Below are 24,024 nucleotides of genomic sequence, written 5' to 3'. Positions count from 1 at the left end.
CCAGCATGGATCTGTGGACTTCAACTCCCAGAATTCCTGAGCCGACATGGATCTGTGGACTTCAACTCCCAGAATTCCTGAGCCGGCATGGACTTGTGGACTTCAACTCCCAGAATTCCTGAAGCAACATGGATCTGTGGACTTCAACTCCCAGAATTCCTGAGCCGACATGGACCTGTGGACTTCAACTCCCAGAATTCCTGAGCTGGCATGGACTTGTGGACTTCAACTCCCAGAATTCCTGAGCCAGCATGGACCTGTGGACTTCAACTCCCAGAATTCCTGAGCCAGCATGGATCTGTGGACTTCAACTCCCAGAATTCCTGAGCCGGCATGGACTTGTGGACTTCAACTCCCAGAATTCCTGAAGCAACATGGATCTGTGGACTTCAACTCCCAGAATTCCTGAGCCGACATGGATCTGTGGACTTCAACTCCCAGAATTCCTGAGCCGGCATGGACTTGTGGACTTCAACTCCCAGAATTCCTGAGCCAGCATGGACCTGTGGACTTCAACTCCCAGAATTCCTGAGCCGACATGGATCTGTGGACTTCAACTCCCAGAATTCCTGAAGCGACATGGATCTGTGGACTTCAACTCCCAGAATTCCTGAGCCGACATGGATCTGTGGACTTCAACTCCCAGAATTCCTGAGCCAGTCATGTTGGCTTGGGAATTCTGGGAATTGAAGTCCACAAGTCATAAAGGGACCATCGTTTCCCCACCTCTGGCTTAGATCAGGGCTGAAATCCAGCAGGTTCTGGAGAACTGGTAGCGGAAATTTTGAGCAGTTCGGAGAACCAGCAAATACCACCTCTGGCTGGCCCCAGAGTGGGGTGGGAATGGAGATTTTGCAGTATCCTTCCCCTGCCACACCCACCAAGCCAGACCACATCCACCAGGCCACGCCCACAGGTAGTGGGCCACGCCCACTACCTTTTTTACAGGTAGTAAAAAAAAAAATGGATTTCACCACTGGCTTAGATGCTCAGGAATAACGCATCCAAGAGGAAGGGAGAATCAACTTTCATTTAAACTTATGGAGAGGGATAAAGCGAGGTAGGGCAGCTCTCCTAGCAAATTCAGGGCAGGCCATTCAAAGCAAAGATTGCAAACCAGGAAGGAAGCTCTGCAGATTATTGAAAAAATGTGTCTAACACACACTCTTGTCTGACAGTCTTGGACCAATCAAATCCTGCAGAGGATGGGAAGATCTCGCCTTATCCTCATTTTGCTAGCTAAAGCCTCCTTGGCTTAGTGAAGGATGAAGTTTAGGATCACGGCCGCCCCTGAGCAACTGAGGGAGAGGAGGAGCTAAACTAAGTTAAGGAAACCAGCTGGGAACTTCAGTAGAGTTGAAATTTCATTAAAAGGGGGGTCAACATTTGAATGCATTTCCCCCCTTCCAACAGATTATCTTCCCAAAGACTCTGCAAAGATACATTCAGTTTCAGAAGGGCAGCCATGGCTGACCCACTCAATCTTCCTTTCTAAATGTTGCTTCTAAATCCTTTAAGAGGGAGGAAGGGAGATAAGAGGGAAAGAAGGAGGAAAGGAGGGAGGGAAGGAAGGATAGAAGGGAGAGGGAGGGAGGGAGAGAAGGGAGAGGGAGGAAGATGAGAAGGGAAAGGAAAGGAAGAAAGAAGGGAGGAAGAGAGGGAGGAAGGAAAGAAGAAGGAAGGAAAAAAGGTAAAAAGGAAGGAAGGAAGGAAAGACTGAAAAGAAAGGAAGGAAGGAGGAAGGGAGGGAGGGGATAAGTGGGAGGAAGAAAGGAAGGAAGGAAGAAAAGAAGAAAGAAGAGAAGGGGAAGGAAAGAAAGAAGAGTGGGAGGAAGGAAAGAAGGACTATGAAAAGAAAGGAAGGAAGGAGGGAGGGAGGGGAGAAGTAGGAGGGAGGAAGGAAGGTGGGAGAGAAGGGGGAGGGAGGAAGATGAGTAGGGGAAGGGAAGGGAAGAAGAGAGGAAGGCAGGGAGGGAGGGAAGAAGTGGGAGGGAGAAAGGAAGGAAGGCGGGAGAGAAGGGGAGAGAGGGAGGGAAGAGAGAAGGGAGGAAAAAAAGAAGAAAGATGAGAAGGGGAAGGGAAGAAAGAAGAGAGGGAGGAAGGAAAGAAGGAGGAAGGAAGGAAAAAAGGTAAGAAAGAAGGAAGGAAAGAAAGACTATGAAAAGAAAGGAAGGAGGGAGGAAGGAAGGAAGGGAGGAAAAAAGGAAAAAACAGAGGTTTTACCGTATAATGTGGGTGCTCTACGTACAGCTCAGATCTGTTCCCTCCCTACATAATTCCTCCCCTCCCTTCTTCCCCTCCTCAGACAGTCCTCCGTGAGAACAAGAGAAGCTCTTGGCAGCCGTGGTTACTCACAGGGGCAGTCGCAAAGGGCAACCGCAGCGTAGTAGTGCGAGAGGGCCTTGAAGTGCTCGGCTTTGACGTGCACCATGGAGGTCCAGGAGAAAGGCACGTAGTCCTTGACGTGGGGCTGGGCCATGGTCTGGTGCACCAAGGAGTAGACCTCTTCCACCTGGGGAGGGAAAGAGAGGGCAAGCTGAAGACGGGAAGTCCAAGGAGGCAAGCAAGGAAGAGGACAGTGTCCCTCGATGGCCACCAGAAGAACATCTGGCTTGGCGGATTCCATAGCATGGTGCCAGGTTCGCGATGGTGGTGAACTTCTGTAGCTCGGGGTGGAGGTTGGGTCACCTGAGGTGAGGGTCACTGGGAGGGGAAGTGACGGATGGGGAGGGGTTACGTGGGTTGGCCCTCCACACGCAATTCCATCAACAGACCCATCGAACTTCAACCAGCCTATGAACCCCTCAAATCCACTGCACAGCCGACCAGAGATAGCATTGACCTTCAACCAACCCACAGAAGCCCCCCACACACAACCAGCACTTCACCTACCAGTGACCCTCATCTGAGGTGACCTTCCCTCACAAGACCCTCATCTGACATGACCCACACCTGACCTATCACAAGGCCTTCACCTGATGTGACCCTCACCTGACTCTTCACAAGATCTTCACCTGACATAACTCTCACCTGATGTGACCCTCACCTGACCCATCACAAGACCCTCCCTTGATGCAACCCACATCTGACCCATCACAAGACCCTCCCTTGAGGCAACCCCCATCTGACCCATCACAAGACCCTCACCTGACATGACCCACATCTGACCTATCACAAGGCCTTCACCTGATGTGACCCTCACCTGGCCCATCACAAGGTCCATTGCAAGACCCTCCCTTGATGCAACCCACATCTGACCCATCACAAGACTCTCCCTTGAGGCAACCACACCTGACTCACCACAAGACTCTCACCTGACATGAACCTCACCTGATGTGCCCATCACCTGACCCATCATGACCCTCACTTGACATGACCCACACCTAACCCAATGCAAGGCCCTCACCTAATGCGAATGTCACCTGACATGACCTCTCCATCACAAGACCTGTTAGGAAATGACTATTACCTAACTTGTTGGGTTGGCAATATATAAACCATCAATATAACTTTAAGACTGCTGTATTGCATCATACTGTGTCCTGATTGGTTAGCTCTGTAGCCAATGTCCTTAAGAGGGAGCTAGAAACATGGTTTGTTTCTCTTTGCTGATCTCGCTCTCTGATATCTCTGTATGCTACTGTTTGCAAATCCAGAAGAACTGTTTACTGTGAATGACTACGACGACTGGTAAGAAGACTTAGTTATTGGATTATCCCGGGACTGTCGTTTTGCTATCTCCTGCTTTATATGTGTATGACCTGGACTGTTTAGTGGATTGTGCCTTACTATTTCCTGAAAGTAAACACAACTCAGTGTATCTGTGTGTTGACTGTGTTTATTTGTAACTACTCTCCATCGCTTTCATGTGCACACCCTTGCTACTCAAGGGTTACTCTGCGAATTCCTTAATGAAACCTACTGGTCCACACGAAGCCCCTATCAGCAGAAGAACACCAACATTGACATCCCCTCAACTCTGCTGAAGACGTTACCTAGCCAGGTAACAAAATGTTCGGAAACCCACCCACAAGCTTGGAGAAGGAAGCTTCTCCCCCCCTCACTGGGCCTGGTCCCCTCTGGTGGGATTCAAGAGGCCTCCGTTCCCTCTTGCCCCCGTCCCCGGATTCCCTACCCGGGCTGCTTCCTGGGCGAGCTGCAGGTAGACAAGGAAGTCGCTCTGGGCTCCCAGCAGGAGAACCTTCTCGAAGACGCATTCCTGCACCTGGGAGATCATCAGACGGACCAGCATGTTGAGGGAGGGGCTGCTCATGTCGAGGCTGGGAGCGTTGGAGAAGTTCTCCTTCAGGTAGTTGAAGGCGCCTGCAAAAGGAGAGGCCGGAGGAGATCCTCCACTTATGACCGCAGCGGAGCCCAAAATTTCTGTTGCTAAGCGGGACAGTTGTTAAGTGAGTTGTGTCCCGTTTTGCGACCTTTTTTGCCAGGGTTGTTAAGTGAATCCCTGCAGTGGCTAAGTTAGTCACGCGGCTGTAAAGTGAATTCCGGTTTCCCCATCGGCTTTGCTCGTCGGAAGGTCGCAAAAGGGGGTCACGTGATTTGCAAGGGGGGGGGCAATGCAACAGGCACAAATACAGGCCAGTTTCCAAGCATGTTGCTTTCGATCACGTGACCATTGGGAGGCTGCAACGGTTGTAAATGTGAAAAACAGTCCTAAGTTACATTTTTCAGGGCTGTTGCAACTTTGAACGGACACTAAATGAATGGTTGTAAGTCAAGGACCATCCGCTCTCAACTGTTGCCCCATCAAAGGACAGTCGATGCCGTTGAACTCAGCGGTGAAATCCAGCTGGATTTATCCGGGTTGCACGAACTGGTAGCGCCGGTGGTGGGAGGCTCCGCCCACCAATCGGGATGTCATTACCTCCCGTTTTTGACCCTCTGCGCATGCACAGAAGAGGCGTGCGCGCTCCCATTCAAGAACCAGGTAGCGAAGGTAAGAGGATTTCACCGCTGGTTGAACTCAATAGGATTTAGCCTCGAGGAGCCAAGCAAAGAATTACTGTCAAGTTTGTGTGTGATTTGTTTTACAGTTCAGGAGGCAAATTTCTAGGAAAAATTGGCAGAAAGGAAGGAAGGAAGATGAGAAGGGGGAAGGAAGGAAGGGAGGGAGGGAGGGAGGAAGGGAAGAAGGAAAGAAGAGAGAAAGGAAAGGAGATAATGGGGAGGGAGGGAGGGAGGGAGGAAGATGAGAAGGGGAAGGAAGGAAGGAAGAAAGGAAGGGAGGTAGAGAATGGAGAGAGAGGGAGGAAGGAAGATAAGAAGGGGAAGGGAGGGAGGGAGGGAGAGAATGGGGAAGAAGAGAAGAAGGGAGATGAGAAGGGGAAGGAAGGAAGGGAGGGACAGAATGGAGAGGGAGGGAGGAAGGGAAGAAGGAAAGAAGGGAGAAAGGGAAGAAGAGAATGGGGAAGGAGGGAGGAAGATGAGAAGGGGAGGAAGGGAGGGAGAGAATGGAGAGAGAGGGAGGAAGATAAGAAGGGGAAGGAAGAGAGGAAAGGAGGGAGGGAGAGAATGGGGAAGAAGGAAGATGAGAAGGGGAAGGAAGGGAGAAAGAAAGGGAGATGTGAAGGGAGGGAGAGAGAAAATGGGGAGGGAGGGAAAAAGGGAGGATGAGAAGGGGAAGGAAGGGAAGAAGGGAGGGAGGGAGAGAATGGTGAGGGAGGAAGGAAGGGAGGGATATGAGACGGGAAAGGGAAGGATTTGAATTCGCACCATGGGTTAAATTAAGCTGTACTGAGTCTGGGGGATTTGCAGTCTAGTGGGGAAGCCCACCACAGTCTTAGCACAGGAGTCTGCAAACTTGGCTACTTTACGACTTGTGGACTTCAACTCCCAGAATTCCGAAATCGGCAAGGGAATTCTGGGAATTGAAGTCTACAAGTCATAAAGCTCCCAAGTTTGGAGACCTCCATTATCTTAGCCGATTGGGGGAAATCAGGAGATTTTATTCAACTACGGAAATGGTTTATTTCTAGGGCGCAAGGAATTGTCCTTGGCAACTGGCAGGTATTCTGTTCTGTTCCCTTAACAAAACCTCGCTTAACAACTGAAATTCTGCTCCCAATGTTGGTCGTAAGTCGAGGACGACCTGCATATATGAAGGTCGAGCTGCGTCCTACTAATCTTGGCGTGGAATAACATGTTTGCATGAATCCGAACCTCAACACTATCTAAGTCCCCACTCCCAATTGGAAGGAGCTAAGGAGGCTTCGCCCAAGTCAACGTACCCGATGCCCTTTGGAAGGCTTCGATGGCGCAGTCCACCCCCTGCAAAGTGGTACGGTCCTGGCGCGCGCCGATCTGGGTGTGCAAGGCTCCGATATTAAAAAGCACGCTTCCTTTCTCGAAAGCCAAGGCCCGCTGGTGAGAGGGCACTCCCGTCAGCGAATCGTACCTGGGAAGAAGAGCAGAGCGGTAAGACAAAGGAGATGGAGACTACAACGGGGTTAGCCAAGAAAGGAGAACGTTTGGCAGGTCGGGGGTTGAACTGTGGGGTCTTTGGTGCTGTTCTGTCCCCGTTCCACTCACGTACCCCCACAGATGGCCCGGAGTTAATAAGCCACACGACAAAATTCTTTGAAAATAAAGCTGGCAGCAACCCAGTGGCTAGCTGCCAATTCAGACTTTACTCACACAAAACAAAGATTAGACTGCAAGCATTCCGATAAAACAGGCAGAGTTTTCAACAATACAAGGATTAATCCAAATGCAGTTCGATAAAGCAGGCAAAGTCCAGTAACGCAGAGATCATGGATTATTTCTAGTTTTTGCTCTGAACCGGCCACCACACCCACATTTATACCCTGTGGGGTGTGGTCCAGTGACTCAGCTAATCTCTGGCACGCCTTCCCCTCTGCTGCGCATGCTTCTCCCTGCGCCTCTGCCGAGGGTCCAGCCACCACTTATCTCCTTCGTCACTGTCCACCTGTGGCTGCGGGGACGTGCTTGGCTCTGGGCCTATCTTTTGGCCTTCGGTGTCCTCTGGAGGCATTGCCAGAGAGGAGGGTCCTGGAGAGGGAGGCCTTGCCAACTCCTCTCCCTCACTCTCAGAGTCTGCATCTGTCGATAGCCCAGGCTCAGGCAACGGAACCACAACAGGTGCTCCCTGAGCTGAGTGGTTTTGTTGCAGACGTTTCATGACCCAACTAGAGAACATCTTCAGTACTAGACGGAGTGGGGTGTGCGGAGAGGAAGAGGAGGAGGAGGAGGACTATGGGGTCCATAGTTCTCTCTATGCTTGGTGGTTTTCTTGCAGACATTTCATTACCCAATGTTGTGGTCCGCCAGCAGCCTGTGGAGCTAGCAGCAGAGTTGGACAGTGTTGTGGCCCGCCAGCGGCCTGCGCGGATCATGGCTGATCCCGACGACGAGGCTGGTGTGGTGTCACGCCAGCAGCCTGCGCAGCCGGCGCTCGCGTCGGACAGCGAGGAGGCCGAAGAGGATCTGGTGCCAGAGGCAGAGACTCAGCCAGGACCTTCAGAACCTCCAGAGGCTCCTTCAAATGCAGAGAGCGAAGTGAAGGAGCCTCTCCTCAATGCTCGAGCACGCAGGGCTGCCAAAAGGCAGGAGTGGCTACTCAGGAGGAGGAGGTCTCCTCGAGAGTAAGGCTTGAAGATACTTGGTCACTCCCTTAGCCTATTTAAGTCATACGCATTAGTAAGTTTCTTGCTGGAAACAACTTGTAATTATCATCAGAGCATTTTTGGAAAAGTCTTATCTTGCTTTCTGGGCTGGTTGCCAACCTTTGCTGAACTTTGGTTTATTCTTGCTACTTAATAAATTTGATAAGGACCGTTGGTGTGTGTCAATATCCTTGGAAATCCGGAGCTGGGGCAGAACAGACAGTGAGGAGACTGGAGAGGACAAATGGGCCAGTCCTGGAGTCTGGGGATGGCTCGGACAAGGGCTCTGCATCGGAGGCAGAGAAAGGGCCATCTGGGAGGTACGTGCTGCTTCCGGAGCCTCCAGAGTCAGACCTCAGCGAGGCAGAGGAACAGTGGGAGCCTGTTCCCAGTGGGTGTATGCGCAGAGCTGCCAGAAGGCAAGAACAGTTAAAACAAAAGGGACAACTCAGGAGTAAGGCTTGGAGATGACTGGCCCCTCCCATAAGGCTTAAAAGAGGAGCAAAGGCATGTGGGCTTTTGCAGGAAGCAACTTTATTCATTCTGTGCAGTTTAAAGCCTGAAGCTCTGTTTGATTCTGGACTCCATGTGGCTTTGCCAAGTAGGTCTTTGGCAGCGTGTCAAGGGAGATAAAGGTGGGTGATTATCCCGAAAGGACTTTTTGCAATTAATTGGGACTCATCTGCGAATGAACAGAATTCACAGCTGTTGCAATAAAAGAGGTTTTTGGGACTACTCTTGTGTGTTTTAATGACTCAGGAAGCCGAGGTCACAACACCCAACTAGATAACATCATCAGTGTTACAAGAGAGGGGGGAGGAGGAGGAGGAGGAGGAGGAATGTGAGGTCCTGGATGATCTGAGCTTGCTTGTTTTCTTGCAGATGTTTCATTACCCTACTAGGTAACATTATCAGTGCAAGAAGGAACAGTGGTGTCTGGAGTGGAGGACTGTGAGGTCCTTGGTGCTCTCAGAACTTGGTAGTTTTCTTGCAGATGTTTCATTACCCAACTAGGTAACCTCATCAGTGCTAGAAGGAAGGAGGTTGTACCCCAAAATAAAACATCCCCTGATAATAAGCCCAATTGGGCTTTTGAGCACATGGCGATAGGGCCAAACACTTATTTCAAGGTTCAAAAAAATATAAGACAGGGTCTTATTTTCAGGGAAACACGGGAGAGAGAGAGAGGGAGGGAGGGAGGGAGGGAGGGAGGGAGGGAGGGAGGAAGGAAGAAAGAAAGGAAGGAAGGAAGGAAGGAAGGAAGGAAGAAAGAAAGAAAGAAAGAAAGAAAGATGATAGGGATAGATGGATAGATAGATAGATAGATAGATAGATAGATAGATAGATAGATAGATAGATACCCTGTTTCCCCCAAAATAAGACATCCCCTGATAATAAGCCCAATTTTTGAGCACATGGCAATAGGGCCAAACACTTATTTCAAGGTTCAAAAAAATATAAGACAGGGTCTTATTTTCGGGGAAACATGGAAGAGAGGAAGAGGAGGAGATGAGGAGGAGAAGGAGGACGACTGAAGGGTCCTTGGTGCTTTCTGAGCTTGGAGGTTTTCTTACAGACATTTCATGACCCAACTAGGTAACATTGTCAGTCCTGAAATGTGTAAACCCCCCTCTTCCTTCTAGCACTGATCATGTACCCTAGTCGGGTCACAAAACGTCTGCAAGAAATCCACCCAGCTCAGAGAGCATCAAGGACTCCACAGTTCAAACCCGAGCTGCCAACTTTCTCTTCTCTCGATTCTCTCAAGGCAAATGTGGCAAAGGTCCCACAGGTCCCACTGACCAGTGGAAGAAAAGTCCCAGATTCTGATGGGGCGAGAAGAAACGGTTGTCGAGGAAGTAGAGCTGGCTGTAATATTCCATCAGGAGTTCAAGACCCGCCTTGTTCCGGCTGGGTGCCCGCATGGCCTGTTGGGGACACAAGACGGGAGAAAGGCAAAGAGCCATGAATAACAGTCGGAAGGGGCCTTCGAGGTCATCCAGTCCAACCCTCTGCTCAAGCAGGAGACCCTATCCTATTGGTTGTCCAATCTCTTCTTAAACACTTCGTGTTGGAACATTCTGGAGGCCAGTAGTTCCACTGGTTAATTGTTCTGTCAATGGGGATACAGAATAACAGAGTAATAGAATTGGAAGGGGCCTTCGGGGATCATCTAGTCTAACCCCATGCTCAAGCAGGAGATCCGGTCCCGTTTTGGAAAAACTGGTTGTCCAATCTCTTCTTCAAAGCCTCCAGTGATGGAGCAACAGGTCGCCTTCCAAAGGAGATGCCCTACCTTGGCGCAGGTAAGAACTCCAGATTCAACCTCCCGCTCAAAAGACAGGTACAGTCCTCGATTTATGGCCACAACTGGGATTGATAAGGCTAGGCAAGGCGGCGGCTAAGCGAACTGCGCCCCCTTTTACAACCTGTTTTTCAACACCGTCGTTAAGGGAATCGGGTACAGTCGTTCAGCCACTCATGCCGTCCTTAAGTGAACCAAGCTCCCGGACTGACTTGGGTTGCTAGAAGGTCACAAATGGGGAACAACTTGCAAGCGGCTAAATTTTGATCACACAATCTTGGGGAATGCTGCAATGATGGTAAGAGATGCGAAAACGGGTACAGGTATTCCTCGACTTACGACCGTTCATTTAGTGACCGTTCGAAGTTACAACGGCATTGAAAAAAGGGGACTTATGACCTTTTCGCACTTATGACCGTTGCGGCAAACCCCGTGGTCACGGGATTTGCATTCGGATGCTTGGCAACTGACTCACATTTATGACTGTCGCCGTATTCAGGAGTCATTTGGCGACCTTCCAACAAGCCAAGTCCACAGGGAAAGCCAGATTCACTTAGCAACCGTGTTACTCGTTTAAGAACCGCACTGAACCAACGCGGCAAGGAGTCGTAAAATGGGGCAAATTCACTTCACCAATTTTTCACTCCGCGACATAAATTTTGGGCTCAACTGCGGTCGTAAGATGAGGACTGCCAGCAGTAAGTCACTTTTGAAATGTCGTGACTTTTAATGGTTGCTAACTATGGTTGTAAGTGGAGGCCTTACCTTAGTGACAAACTAGAGGTGTTTGCCGATAAGTACGCGAACATCTGGAAGGTGCAGGGGAGGCATTGCAACTGAAATTCTTGAGTTTTCATTGAGATGCCACACCTACCATCTTGCAACCTCGTCCCCCCCCCTCCCAGCAACACACACAAAAACACACACAGAGGGAGGGAAGGAGGGAGGGAGAGAGAGAGAGAGACCAGATGCCTTTGGCAATAAGTATGTGAACATCTGGAAGGTGCAGGGGAGGCATTGCAACTGAAATTCTTGAGTTTCCATTGCGATGCCACACCTGCCATCTTGCAAACTTGTGCCCCCCATGCAATACACACACACACACAGAGGGAGGGAGGGAGAGAGAGAGAGAGAGAGAGAGAGAAAGACCAGATGCCTTTGCCAATAAATATGTGACTATCTGGAAGGTGCAAAGGGAGGCATTGCAACTGAAATTCAGGAGTTTTCATTGTGATGCCACACCTGCCATCTTGCAAACTTGCCCCCCCTCCGCAACACACACACACACACACACACATACAAAGACACACCGCAGACCAGATGCCTTTTGCCCCCAAAGTTTTCTTGCTCAAAGATGACACACCTGGCGCAAATCCACAAGGGCTTTCAGCTCCTCCTTGTAAGAGTCTTCGTCTTCCTTGTAGTGTTCTTTAATGACGGCCTGGAATTGTGCACAAAATGAAAACACAGTTGTTGTTGTTGTTGTTGTTAGCTCGTTTGCCTGAAATTCCCGCTTTCAAGGTCACTGTGTAATCAAGTCCTTGGCTTGCGAACAGAACTGAGTTTTCTGTTGTTCTGTGAGACGTTTATTACACACATTTTGCCCAGTGGTGGGATTCAATTAATTTAACAACCAGTTCTCTGCCCTAATGACCAGCTGGGGAGGTGTGGCTCCATGGTCTCATGTGACTGGGTGGGTGTGGTCAACTCAACGTCACTCACGTTGATCGGTGCTTTGCCTTTGCTGTTACAATGTAATAAGGGTTAGCCAGAGAGGCAGTTTCTGTAAGGAGGGCAATAAAGATTAGGCTAGAAATGACACCAGAATGTTTCCTTCCTGCCTTCCTTACAGGATTAGCCCTGTAAAGTGGAAAAAAACAAAATAAGATTTCTTTCAACAACCGGTTCTCCGAACTGCTTAGAAAGTTAACAACCGGTTCGCCAGAATAGATGCGAACCGGCTGAATCCCGGCACTGGTTTTGCCTCATTTTTATGACTGTTCTTGACACCGTTGTTAAGTGAATCATTGCAGTTCTTAAGTTAGTCACAGGGTTGTTAAGTGAATCTGGCTCCCCCATGGGCTTTGCTGGTCAGAAGGTCGCAAAGGGGAATCATGTGACACCCCCCTCCCCCCTGGCAACCGTCATAAGTACGTGCCAGTGGCCAAGCTTCTGAATCTTGATCATGTGACTGTGGGGATTCTTGCAATGGTCGTAACTGTGAAAAACAGTCCTATGTCACTTTTTTCAGTGCCGTCGTAACTTTGAACGGTCACTAAATAGACTGTTGTAAGTCGAGGACAACCTGTAAACCGCTTTCTTCAATTCTATCCGCCCCCGCCCCCCAGCCAGAGAATTTCACACCCCAGTTCCCCAAGGGAAACTCAGTTTTTGGAAATTAGGAATTCATGAGAAGTCCACCAGACTTAAGGGCTGTTTGGTACCCAACTCTTTGCATCCCTTAAAAGGCTGCAGACTGGATCACCAACGCCTCCTGCGAGATCTCCTTACCTTCAGAGGAGCTGCCCAGTCCAGTTCTTTGGTCTCCTTCAACCCCAGGGGGATCATCGGGACGCTAATGGAGTCACTGAGAGAGAGAAAGAGAGAGAAGAGAGAGTGGGAGAGATAGAAGAGAGAGAAAGAGAGGGAGAGAAAGAGAGGGGGAAAAAGAGAGAGCAAGAGGGAAGAGAGAGAGAGAAAGAAAGAAGAGAGAGAAAGAGAGAGAAGAGGGTTAGATAGAAGTAGAGAGAGAGGAGAGGGAAAGGGAGAGAGAAAAAAGAGAGAGCAAGAGAGAAGAGGGAGAGAGAGAAAGAGAGAGAGAGAGATAGAAGAAGGAGAGATGGAGAGAGAGAGAGGAGAGAGAAAGAGAGATGAAGAGAGAGAAAAAAGAGGGGAAAAAGAGCAAGAGAGAAGAGAGAGATGGAGTGAGAGAAAAAAAGAGGGGAAAAAGAGCAAGAGAGAAGAGAGAGATGGAGTGAGAGAAAAAAAGAGAGGGGAAAAAAGAGAGAAGAGAGAGAGAGAGAAAGAGAGGGAGAGAAAGAGAGGGGGAAAAAGAGAGAGCAAGAGGGAAGAGAGAGAGAGAAAGAAAGAAGAGAGAGAAAGAGAGAGAAGAGGGTGAGACAGAAGTAGAGAGAGAGGAGAGAGAAAGGGAGAAAGAGAAAAAAGAGAGAGCAAGAGAGGAGGGAGAGAGAGAAAGAGAGAGAGAGATAGAAGAAGGAGAGATGGAGAGAGAGAGGAGAGAGAAAGAGAGATGAAGAGAGAGAAAAAAGAGGGGAAAAAGAGCAAGAGAGAAGAGAGAGATGGAGTGAGAGAAAAAAAGAGAGGGGAAAAAAGAGAGAAGAGAGAGAGAGAGAAAGAGAGAGAGAGATAGAAGAAGGAGAGATGGAGAGAGAGAGGAGAGAGAAAGAGAGATGAAGAGAGAGAAAAAAGAGGGGAAAAAGAGCAAGAGAGAAGAGAGAGATGGAGTGAGAGAAAAAAAGAGAGGGGAAAAAAGAGAGAAGAGAGAGAGAGAGAAAGAGAGGGAGAGAAAAAAGAGGGGAAAAAGAGAGAGTAAGAAAGAAGAGGGAGAAAGAGAGAGAGAGAAGAGGGTGAGACAGAAGTAGATAGAGAGGAAAGAAAGACAGAGGGAGAAAGAGAGAGAAAAGAGAGCAAGAGAGAGAGAGAAGAGGGAGAGACGGAGAGAGAGGAGAGAAAAAGAGAGATGAAGATAGAGAAAAAAATGGGGAAAAAATAGAGAGCAAGAGAGAAGAGAGAGAGAGAGAAAGAGAGGGAGAGAAAAAGAGAGGGGGAGAGAGAAAAAGAAAGAAAGAGAGAGAGAGGGAGGGAGGGAGAGAAACGGTGAGAAGGATGAGAGCAAATTTTGGAGGAGCCACAGAGGCCCAATTATAGGTATTCCTCAATTTACAACCGTTCGTTTAGTGACCGTTCAATGTTACGACACTGAAAAAAGGCCCGTTTTTCACACTTGCGACCGTTGCAGCATCCCCAGGGTCACGTGATATAAATTCAGAGGCTCGGCAACTGGTTCATATTTATGACGGTCGCAGTGTCCCGGAGTTACGTGATCCCCTTTTGCAACCTCCTGACAAGCAAAGTCGATGGGGAAGCCCGATTCACTTAACAACCGGGTTCCTTACTTAACAACTGTAGTGATTCACTCAACCAATGTGGTAAGGAAAATCATAAAACAGGGCAAACGTCTCACTTAACAACTGTCTCGCTTAGCGACAGAAAGTTTGGATTCCCTTGTGGACTTTTGGCTTGGGCTTGTTGGAAGGTCACAAAAGAGGATCATATCAGAATGGAGAAGATGGATTGACTATATGCAAAAAAAGTACCCGAACAAGAAGATTCATATAGCTTATGAATGAAATATTTTTAAGTAGTTTATGTTTATAGTTTTTGAGCTATAAGGAGTTAAAGGCCTAGGGAGAATATGAATGCAATAATTTGTTAGCATATTTTAGCTTTATGTTTGTGAATGCTATACCCTGTGCCTGTTCTGGGAAGTCTAGGGAGGGGGGTTGGGGGGAAGGGGGAAAGGGTGGGGGAGGAAAAATGTTTGTATTTCTTATAAAACTTTTCAATAAAAAAAAGAAGAAGAATGCGGGGGGCGAGGGGGGGCGGGAGGGCCCAGCTCCCGAACAAAGAGAACCGGTTCAGTGACATCATATCATCACCGTTATCGGCTCGGCCGAACCGGACCGAACCGGGAGGAACCCACCACTGCTACATACTCTGTATAACTCACAGTACAAGAAAACATGTGAGATTAAAAAAAAAAGAGGGGGGATCACGTGACCCCGGGGACACTGCAACCGTCATAAATACGAGTCAGTTGCCAAGCATCCGAATTTTGATCCCGTGACTGTGAGGAAGGCTGCCACGGTCTTAAGTTGCTTTTTTCCCCAGCGCCGTCGTAACCTTGAACTGTCGCTAAACGAACGGTTGTAACCTGAGGACTTCCCATATTGCAAAAGTATATTCCGAAGTTTAATATTCAGAATGCGGCTCATTAAGTCGCCCTGCCTATTTAACTTACATGCAGAGCACATCATGAGAAAGGTGGGGCTGGACGACTTCCGGTTGGCGCCGCAGGGACACAGATGGGGAAATGGCGAGCTCCGCAGAGCTTCGCCAAAACCCCGTCTGCTAAGCTGCCGACAGGTCTGTGGACCTCCCCTGTCTTGCAGGGACAGGGGGACAAGAAGGGACCCCTTGGGCGGCCAAGAGGAACGGGCAGGTTCCTCGGGGCCAGAGGCTTTCCCTTCATGCAGGCGGCAGTGGAACGACAGCCATGGCGGCTGTCCCGAAACTGAGAAAGGTGGAGCTGGATGACTGAAAAGTTGGAATTAAGATTGCCGGGAGAAATATCAACAACCTCAGATATACCGATGATACCACTCTAATGGCAGAAAGCGAAGAGGAGCGAAAGAGCCTCTTGATGCGGGTGAAGAAGGAGAGTGCAAAAGTTGGCTTGAAACCAGTGCTGAAATGTAAAATTTGTTACTACCGGTTCTGTGGGCATGGCTTGGTGGGTGGGTGGGGTATGTAACTGGGTGGGCTTGGCCAAGGTTTTTTTTTTAAAAAAACTTTTAAAACCATTTTTTCTACAACTTCTTCGGCCAGAAAGTTTGTTGTAAAAAAAAAAAAAAATGCTTTTAAAAGCCTCTGACGATCAGGCAACTCAGCTGGGATCATCAGAGAGGCTTTTAAAAGCATTTTTTCTACAACTTCTTTTGCCGAAGAGGTTGTAGAAAAAATGCTTTTAAAAGCCACTGACGATCCCAGCTGAGCCGCGCGATCATCAGAGGCTTTTTTTTTTTACTTTTAAAAGCGTTTTGTCCGCCGAAGAGGTTATAGATAAAATGCTTTTAAATTTTTTTTTAAAAAGCCTCTGATGATCGCGCGGCTCAGCTGGGCATTGGGGGAGGGGGCAGGGATGTTTGCTACCGGTTCTCTGAACCACCCCCTGCCATTGCTACTGGATCAGGTGATCCGGTCCGAACCGGGAGCATTTCACCCCTGCTTGAAACTCAACATTAAAAAAAACTAAGATCATGGCATCCGGCCCTCTCAATTCCTGGCAAATAGATGGGGAAGAAATGGAGGTCGTGACAGATTTTATTTTCCTGGACTCCAAGATCACCGCAGCCAAGAAATTAAAAGACGCTTGCTCCTGAGGAGGAAAGCCATGGCAAATCTAGGCAGCATACTAAAAAGCAGAGACATCACCCTGCCAACAAAAGTGTGTATAGCCAAGGCGATGGTTTTCCCAGTTGCAATGGATGGCTGTGAAAGTTGGACCATAAGGAAGGCTGAGCGCCAACGAATGGAGGCCTTTGAACCCTGGTGCTGGAGAAGACTCCTGTGAGTCCCTTGGACTGCAAGGCCATCCAACCGGTCGGTCCTAGAGGAGATCAACCCTGACTGCTCTTTAGAAGGCCAGATCCTGAAGAGGAAACTCAAATGCTTTGGCCACCGAATGAGAAGGAAGGACTCCCTGGAGAAGAGCCGAATGCTGGGAACGATGGAGGGCAAAAGAAGAAGGGGACGACAGAGAACGAGGTGGCTGGATGGAGTCACTGAAGCAGTCGGCATGAGCTTAAATAGACTCTGAGGGATGGTAGAGGACAGGAAGGCCTGGAGGAACGTGGTCCATGGGGTCACGATGGGTTGGACACGACTTCACAATTAACAACAACAACAAAAGTGACTCAGATGATCTGGCTGATGCCCTCAGTTGTTTGTTCCAGGACATGTTCTCAACCCCGTCGGCGTTCGTCACTGCGTGAGTCAACTTGGAAAATTAGCCGGGGGAATTTTGAAAGTCAGGAAATCTGCTGGGAGAATTCCAGTTCTCTTCGCTTCGGAGAACCAGTTTTTTTTCCAGAGCTTATTTGGTTTATTTCTCAGGAAGAAGGAAGATACCGGCCGCCCTCGACTTACGACCAATCGATCGAGCCCAACATTTCGGTCGGTAAGTGAGCTTTGCCCCCATTTTTAGGACCTTCCTTGCCGTCAGCGGTTAAGTGGAATCGCGGCAGGGGGTAAAGTGGGTAACCTGGTTGTTAAGCGAACCTTGGCTTCCCCATTGATTTTGCTTGTCAAAAGGTCTGGAAAAAGGGATCACTTTACGATGGTCGTAAGGATGAGTCAGTTGTCCGTTGAATTTTGATCGCGGGACCGTGGGGATGCTACAGAGGTCGTAAGCGCGAAAAAACACCCCTGAGTCACTTTATTTCCGGTGCCGTTGTAACTTCGGTCACTAAATGAACGGTTGTAAGTTGAGGACTACTTGCAATGTACTGAATGGCTTGAAAAATCAATTGGTTCTCAAGTTCTGATGGCTGAATCCCTTCCTCCACCCGGCAACTGGCCCGCATTTATGGCCGTTAAGGTCATTCACACGACCTCGTTTTAAGACGGCTCTGCCAAAAAGTGGCGTTTTTCGGTTTTCAGCAAAAGTGTTCCATTACTTTGCTTAATGACCGTGGTGTCTATTAATAGCCGCCACATAAAAGGTTGTAAAATCAGGCTGGTCGCATGGGTGACCTGTTTTATGACTGTAATGGGCAGCAGGCTCCATTACGGTCGTTAAGTCGAGGAGGTTTTGAGAAGGTCCAAGATTCCATTCCAGAGATGTCCAGTGGAAAGGCAAATTTTAATTTTGCAAATTAAGTTCGCAAAGGACAACTTAATTTCCCAACCCCTGAAGTCCACCCCCAGAATCTTCCCCTGTCTCCAAGCTGACAGCTGTCAATCACCTCACCTGTCATTCTGGTAGACCTCCATGCAACTGTTCAGCTCTTCCAGTTCCTCCTTCAGTAGCTGCAAGTTGGAGTTGACGTAGCTGAGTTCCAAAGCAACCGTCTCTTTGACTTTGTGGTTACTGGTGGCCCTGAGACCAAAGTGAAGAAAAGAGAAAAAAAAATTACTCAGTCTCTGCAAGTTAGTCCTCGACTTACAATGGTCCATTTAGTGACCCTTCGAAGTTACGACTGCACTGAAAAAAAGTGACTTAGGATCGGTTTTCCACAACTGCGACCTTTGTAGCATCCCTGCCTGCGATCATGTGATCAAAATTCAGATGTTTGGCAACTGACTCGTACTTATGACGGTTGCAGTGTCCCCAGAGGGTCATGTGATCCACTTTTGTGACCTTCTGACAAGCCAAGTCAATTGTGAAGTCTGATTCACTTAACAACCGCGGGACTAACTTAACAACCGCAGTGGTTCACTTAACAACCGAGGCAAGGGAGGTTGTAAAACAGGATAAAACCCGCTTAACTGATGTCTCACTTTACAACGGAAATGTTGGGTCGTAAGTCGAGGATTACCTGCACACGGTTGAGAGATCTTTCGTTTTTTTCTACAGTTAGTCTTCGACTTACAATAGTCCATTTAGTGACCGTTCAAAGTTACAATGGCACTGAAAAAAGAGGCTTACGACGGTTTTTCACAGGTACGACCATTCCAGTATCTCCCTGGTTCACATGATTTACATTGAGAGGCTTGGCAACTGTTTCATACTTATGACGGTTGCAGAGTCCCCGGGTGTGTGTGTGTGTGTGTGCGTAATCTCCTTTTACGACCTTCCAACCAGCAAAGACAATGGAGAAGCCAGATTCAGTTAACAACCGTGCGACTAATTTAACAACGGCAGTGTTAAATTCACTTAACAACGATGGCAAGAAAAGTAGTAAAATGGGACAAAACACGCTTAACAAATTTCCTCAGTTAACCACATAATTTTTGGGCTCAATTGTGGTCGTAAGTCGAGGACTACCTGTAATAATAATAATAATAATAATAATAATAATAATAATAATAATTGTCAATGCTGGTCAATGATATTTGTGATACATTTTTAAATGTTCAGTTGACCAAGTTTCAATAAAATAATAAAAATAACATCATCTTCATCAACAACAATAATAATAATAATCTGCCTATCCCAGGTCCTTGGTAAGGATGCAACGGGAGACAAAAATGCCAAACCTACTGAACATCTGGCTGACTGCGCAATTAATAATAATAATACCAGGAGACGCCAGAGTCGAAGAAAAAGAACTGGAAAAAAAATCATGAAATATCGTGACCTGGACATCGAAACTACTCGGCTATGGATGAAACATGTATCCGTGATACCCACTGTCATTGGGGAACTTGGTACCACGTCCAAGAATTATGCAAAATACATCAAGAAATTGCAGCTTCCTGCAATAACACCAGCGGAACTGCTAAAATCCGCACTACTTGGAACATGCCATCAACTTGGAACATGCCAGCTACTTGGAACATTTCCGCCGTGCTATCTTTTCCAGCAGGCCGGCCTGGCCTAACCTCTCTTTTAAACTTTTTAAAATTTCTAAATTTTAAATTTTGTCTTATGAATTTGGGGGTTTTAAATTTTGTTCTCTGAGCCAATTATTTAATTGTATTTTAACGGTTTTTAACATTTGTATTATATGTATTTTATTTGGCTGTTCACCGCCCTGAGTCCTTCGGGAGTAGGGCGGTATACAAATTTAATAAATAAATAAATAAATAAATAAATAAATAAATAAACATCGTACATCTTAAGAAGGGACTTGGTTGATCCCTAGGACGCTGGCAGCAACCTGTATCAACCATTAGCTCCAGTCAATGGTATTTGTGATGCATTTTTGAATGTTCAGTTGACTGAGTTTCATGTTTAATGAATAAAATAAATAATAACAACAATAACAACTACAACAACAACAAAGTCCTAAACGCTTGGGAAGTGTTCGACTAGTGATTTGGGATACGAAGTCCAGCATGGTCATCTTGTTTGCTGTGTATACTGTCAATTTAAACAATAATAACCATCAGTGCTGGTCAATGATATTTGTAATACATTTTTAAATGTTCAGTTGACTGAGTTTCATGTTTAATGAATAAAAGTTTATAAAAATAGCAATCTTGTTTTGACAGATGCCGGGATGGAAAACGGACACGTCCCAGGGGAACGTCCCAGCCCAGTGTCCCACGAGGGGGAGGCGCCTTGGAAACTGCAATTCCCAACGCTCGCCATTCCCGCTCAGGCTGAGCCAAAGGAATCCGTGCCCGGCTGCAGACTGAGATAAAACACTGTTGACGTGTTACAAAATTTGTGGCATGCAGGACTCCAAGGAAGAGAACCTCCTTGGTAGCCTTCCTACAACTTGGGTCTCTCCAGATAAGCTGAAACACAGGTGGACCTCGACTTACGGCCAAAGTCGAAATCAGAATTTCCATGGCTAAGCAAGAATGGTTGTGGAATCGCGCCAAATATATGACCTTTTGGCCATGGTTGTTAAGCGAATCAGTCATTAAGTGAATCCAACTTCCCCTCCTGTTGACTTTGTTAAGAGTGGGCTGGGAAGGACGCGGATAGAGATCCTTCCCTAGGATCCTGCAATTGCTTGCCAAGCGCCCAACTTTTGATCACGGGGATGCTGCAACGGACATAAGGGCGAGGACAGATCATAAGTCACTTTGACGTTGTAACTTAAAACAGTTGTTAAATGAATGGTCGTAAGTCAAGGGTTGCCTGTGCAGGTAGTGGTCCTTGACTTACAACAATTGAGCCCAAAATTTCCCCCGCAGTTGTTAAGTGATTTTTGCCCCATTTTACGTCCTTTCTTGCCACTGTTGTTAAGTGAATCGCTGCAGGTAGTAAGTCAGTAACACAACTGTTAGCTGCATCTGGCTTCCGCATGGACTTGGCTCGCAAAAGGGGATCACATAATCCCAGGACACTGCAACTGTCATAAGTACATGCCAGTTGCCAAGTGTTTAAATTTTGATCAAATGACACAATGGCCGTAAGTGTGAAAAACGGTCATAACTAAGCTACTTTTTTTCAGCACCTTTATAACGTCAAATAGCTGCTAAACAAATGGATGTAAATTAAGAACCGCCTGCAATACAACGTCAACAAAACGGACAGAAATTGGTTGAGAATTTAGCACAATGGCCATGAATATTGAAAAAGCCTTCAGTGAAGATACTTGTATAAGTGGGAATTTTTTTTTGCAGGCATTGACTTATCCAGAAAGGATGTTTTGAATGTTTTCAAGCCAACATCTCCCTTCTTTGGACTATGTGACTGTGTAGGCAGTTGTGTGTACTGCGTACCTCTACAAATGTTTTCCTTTCCTCCCTTTCTAAGTTTATGAACTTCAAGAGCCAAAAAAATTTGCTGAGCATCAGGTAAAAAAAGAGGCTGCGGAGGTCACCAGCTGCGGCCTTTTCATCAGAACTTTGCATACCAACTGCCCCTAAGTTGCAGCTTTTGGGTTTTTCACTCTTCATGCAAGCTGTTGTGGCCCCTACACGGCCTGTGCAGATAGTAGCTGATTCCAACAGCGAGGAGGCTGGTGTGGGGCTGCGACAGCAGCCTGTGCAGCTGGCACTCGAGTCGGACAGTGAGGAGGCTGGAGAAGATGTGGTGCCAGAGGCAGAGATTCAGCCAGGGCCTTCAGAACCTCCAGAAGCTCCTTTAAGTGAAGAGGACGAAGAGGAGGAGCCTCTTCTCGATGCACGGGCGTGCAGAGCTGCCAAAAGGCAGGAGTGGCTCCTCAGGAGGAGGTCTCCTCGAGAGTAAGGCTTGGGGCTAATTGACCACTCCCTTAGCCTATTTAAGGAGGAATGTTGACTGAAGCAATTTGCAGGGAACAACCTTCGTGTCTTGTCTTGCTTATCTTATCAGCTTCCTGCAAATTGCTTCTGGGCATTCTGCCAACCATAGTAAGCTTTCAGTTATTATTCTTTGAATTCTTGGCGACTGTTAATGCAGTTAATTAACAACCGTTGTAAAAAACTGGTTTCTTTAGTAAACTAAGGTTTGAACGGACTTTGTGTGTGCTGCGTTCTTTGGGGTCCGTAGCTGGGGCAGAACACAATCAAAGCCATCCCCGTTTACGTCTTCTGGTGACTCGTCTCAAAGAAGGAACCCTTGTGACGAACCCACATTATTCGCACTCGCCTTTAGGATGCTAATTTAGCCCATGCAAACCTGAACAGATTCTCGGCCCCGGTTCTCATCCTCATCTCTTTGTTGATCTGCTGGTTGATTCTTGCGCGGCGGTGTTGTAACTTGGTGCGTTGCGTCTGGGCCAAGGAGTCGCAACCCTGCCAAAAAAAAAAAAAAAAAAAAAGGAAATTAAGCATAATGACAACAACTACAGCAACAACAAATAAGGACAATGTCCCTGAAGGACATTGAAGAAAAGGTAGCTTTTTTTCCAAGAGGCAACTGGACTTTCTGGTTTTTCTTTGAAGACATTTCGCTTCTCACCAGAGAAGCTTCTTCAGCTCCGATGGTGGGGAATGGAAGGATTTATCTCCATCCAGTCAGAGCTGAAGAAGCTTCTCGGGAGAGAAGCAAAAGATCTTCAAAGAAAAAAGTCCAGTTCCCTCTTGAGAAAATACTGTAGGAAATTAGCACTCACCCGTCTCCTAAAGGTAAAGGTTCCCCTCGCACATATGTGCTAGTCGTTCCCAACTCTAGGGGGCGGTGCTCACCTCCATTTCAAAGCCGAAGAGCCAGCGCTGTCCGAAGACGTCTCCGTGGTCACGTGGCCGGCATGACTCAACGCCAAAGGCGCACGGAACGCTGTTCCCTTCCCACCAAAAGTGGTCCCTATTTTTCTACTTGCATTTTTTTAACTGCTTTCGAACTGCTAGGTTGGCAGAAGCTGGGACAAGTCACGGGAGCTCACCCCGTTATGCGGCACTAGGGATTCGAACTGCTGAACTGCCGACCTTTCGCTCGATAAGCTCAGTATTTTAGCCAACTGAGCCACCGTGTCCCTTACCCCTCTCCTAGAAAAATGAAATATTCTAGGAAATATTAAAAAAAAGACAGAATATTATACCTCCCTGGATGAGAAATGGAGAAACATGTTTTTTTAGGCAGGAAGCAGACTCACTCTTAATAGCCCCCGCACTCTCAATAGCCCCACAGCAGATGTCTGCACTTAAGAGATAAAGAGATAGCTAGGTCTATTCATAAGCAAATGCCCTCACCCAAAATCCAACAAAGGTAGGATTAGCCCTCTATCCATCTAGCAACAAAACTCACCACATAGTACCTGGGGAGATTGTATCACTCAGCAAGGCTCAACCAAGCCTAGGACTCAAAAGATAACCTTACCCCTGCATGGCCCCATGGAAGTCTGACAATCAATCAGAATACAAGCTCAAATTCTCTCTCTCTCTCTCCCTCTCTCTCTCTCTCTCTCTCTCTCTCTCTCTCTCTCTCCCATGTGCCTTTTTGCCCAGGACCACAAAACCATGTGGTCCTGTCCACCAATAAACCATCTTTTCAAGCAGCCACCATGTTTCCAGTGTCTTTCTCCCCACTTGGAATTGAACCCAGGTGGACATTTCTTCCAACAACACCTTTGGGACAACCTTGATCTGAACAACAGAGAATCTCCATAGACATTTAACATGGATCTGGTTGAGATCAGGGGAGCTGAAGAAAGAAACTGAAGGCTTCGTTTTGGCTGCCCAAGAACAAACCCAGCAGACCAATTCCATGAGAGCAAAAATTTAACCCGTCAGCAAAAGGTTGCTTATGCAACGAGAAAAATAAAACAGTGGATCACCTTATCAGGGAGCTGAAGCAATAATCTCACAAATGGATTATCTACAACGTCACGATCGAGTTGCCAAAATCATACATGGGAAACTTTGACAGAAGTTTGGGTTCGAATGCAAGCAAAAATCACTGGGAACAACAAATTGACAAAGTTCTTGCAAATGAGCAAGTCAAGATCCTGTGGGACTTTCGGATCCAAACAGACAGACCTCTGGCCCACAACACGCCTGACATCACTGTTGTGGAAAAGAAAAGTATCTGGTTCGTTGATATTGCAATATCAGGTGATGCAGGAATTGGAGAGAAACAGCTAGAAAAAATAACGAAATATCGCGATCTGCAAATTGAAGTCGGGCGATTGTGGAGGAAGAAATAAATGGTTGTGCCAATAATAGCAGGAGCCCTTGGAGCAATCCCCAAAGAGCTGCCTAGATATGTGGAAATTTTGAATTTATCAGACCTGACTA

The 24,024-nt window shown here is 47.5% G+C and overlaps 1 protein-coding gene across 2 annotated transcripts in view; it reads right to left on the bottom strand.

Moving 5' to 3' along the window:
* Positions 1 to 24,024, bottom strand: part of RHPN1 (rhophilin Rho GTPase binding protein 1) — a 53,484-nt gene that overhangs the window by 17,200 nt on the left and 12,260 nt on the right. For both annotated transcript variants that reach the window (XM_060681791.2, XM_087890972.1), the window contains exons 2-9: positions 21,968 to 22,083; positions 17,717 to 17,845; positions 12,457 to 12,532; positions 11,309 to 11,386; positions 9,444 to 9,568; positions 6,246 to 6,412; positions 4,136 to 4,323; positions 2,356 to 2,512 (exon numbers count right to left, since the gene is read on the bottom strand). In XM_060681791.2, coding sequence (XP_060537774.2) covers positions 2,356 to 2,512; positions 4,136 to 4,323; positions 6,246 to 6,412; positions 9,444 to 9,568; positions 11,309 to 11,386; positions 12,457 to 12,532; positions 17,717 to 17,845; positions 21,968 to 22,083 — 1,036 coding nt within the window. The remainder of the gene's footprint in view (positions 1 to 2,355; positions 2,513 to 4,135; positions 4,324 to 6,245; positions 6,413 to 9,443; positions 9,569 to 11,308; positions 11,387 to 12,456; positions 12,533 to 17,716; positions 17,846 to 21,967; positions 22,084 to 24,024) is intronic.

Source organism: Pantherophis guttatus, chromosome 3, assembly GCF_059756535.1.
Source record: "Pantherophis guttatus breed Tessera chromosome 3, ASM5975653v1, whole genome shotgun sequence".
Lineage (NCBI taxonomy): Eukaryota > Metazoa > Chordata > Lepidosauria > Squamata > Colubridae > Pantherophis > Pantherophis guttatus.
The sequence above is the reverse complement of the archived record's forward strand: the minus strand, read 5'-3'. Positions and strand labels throughout refer to the sequence as shown.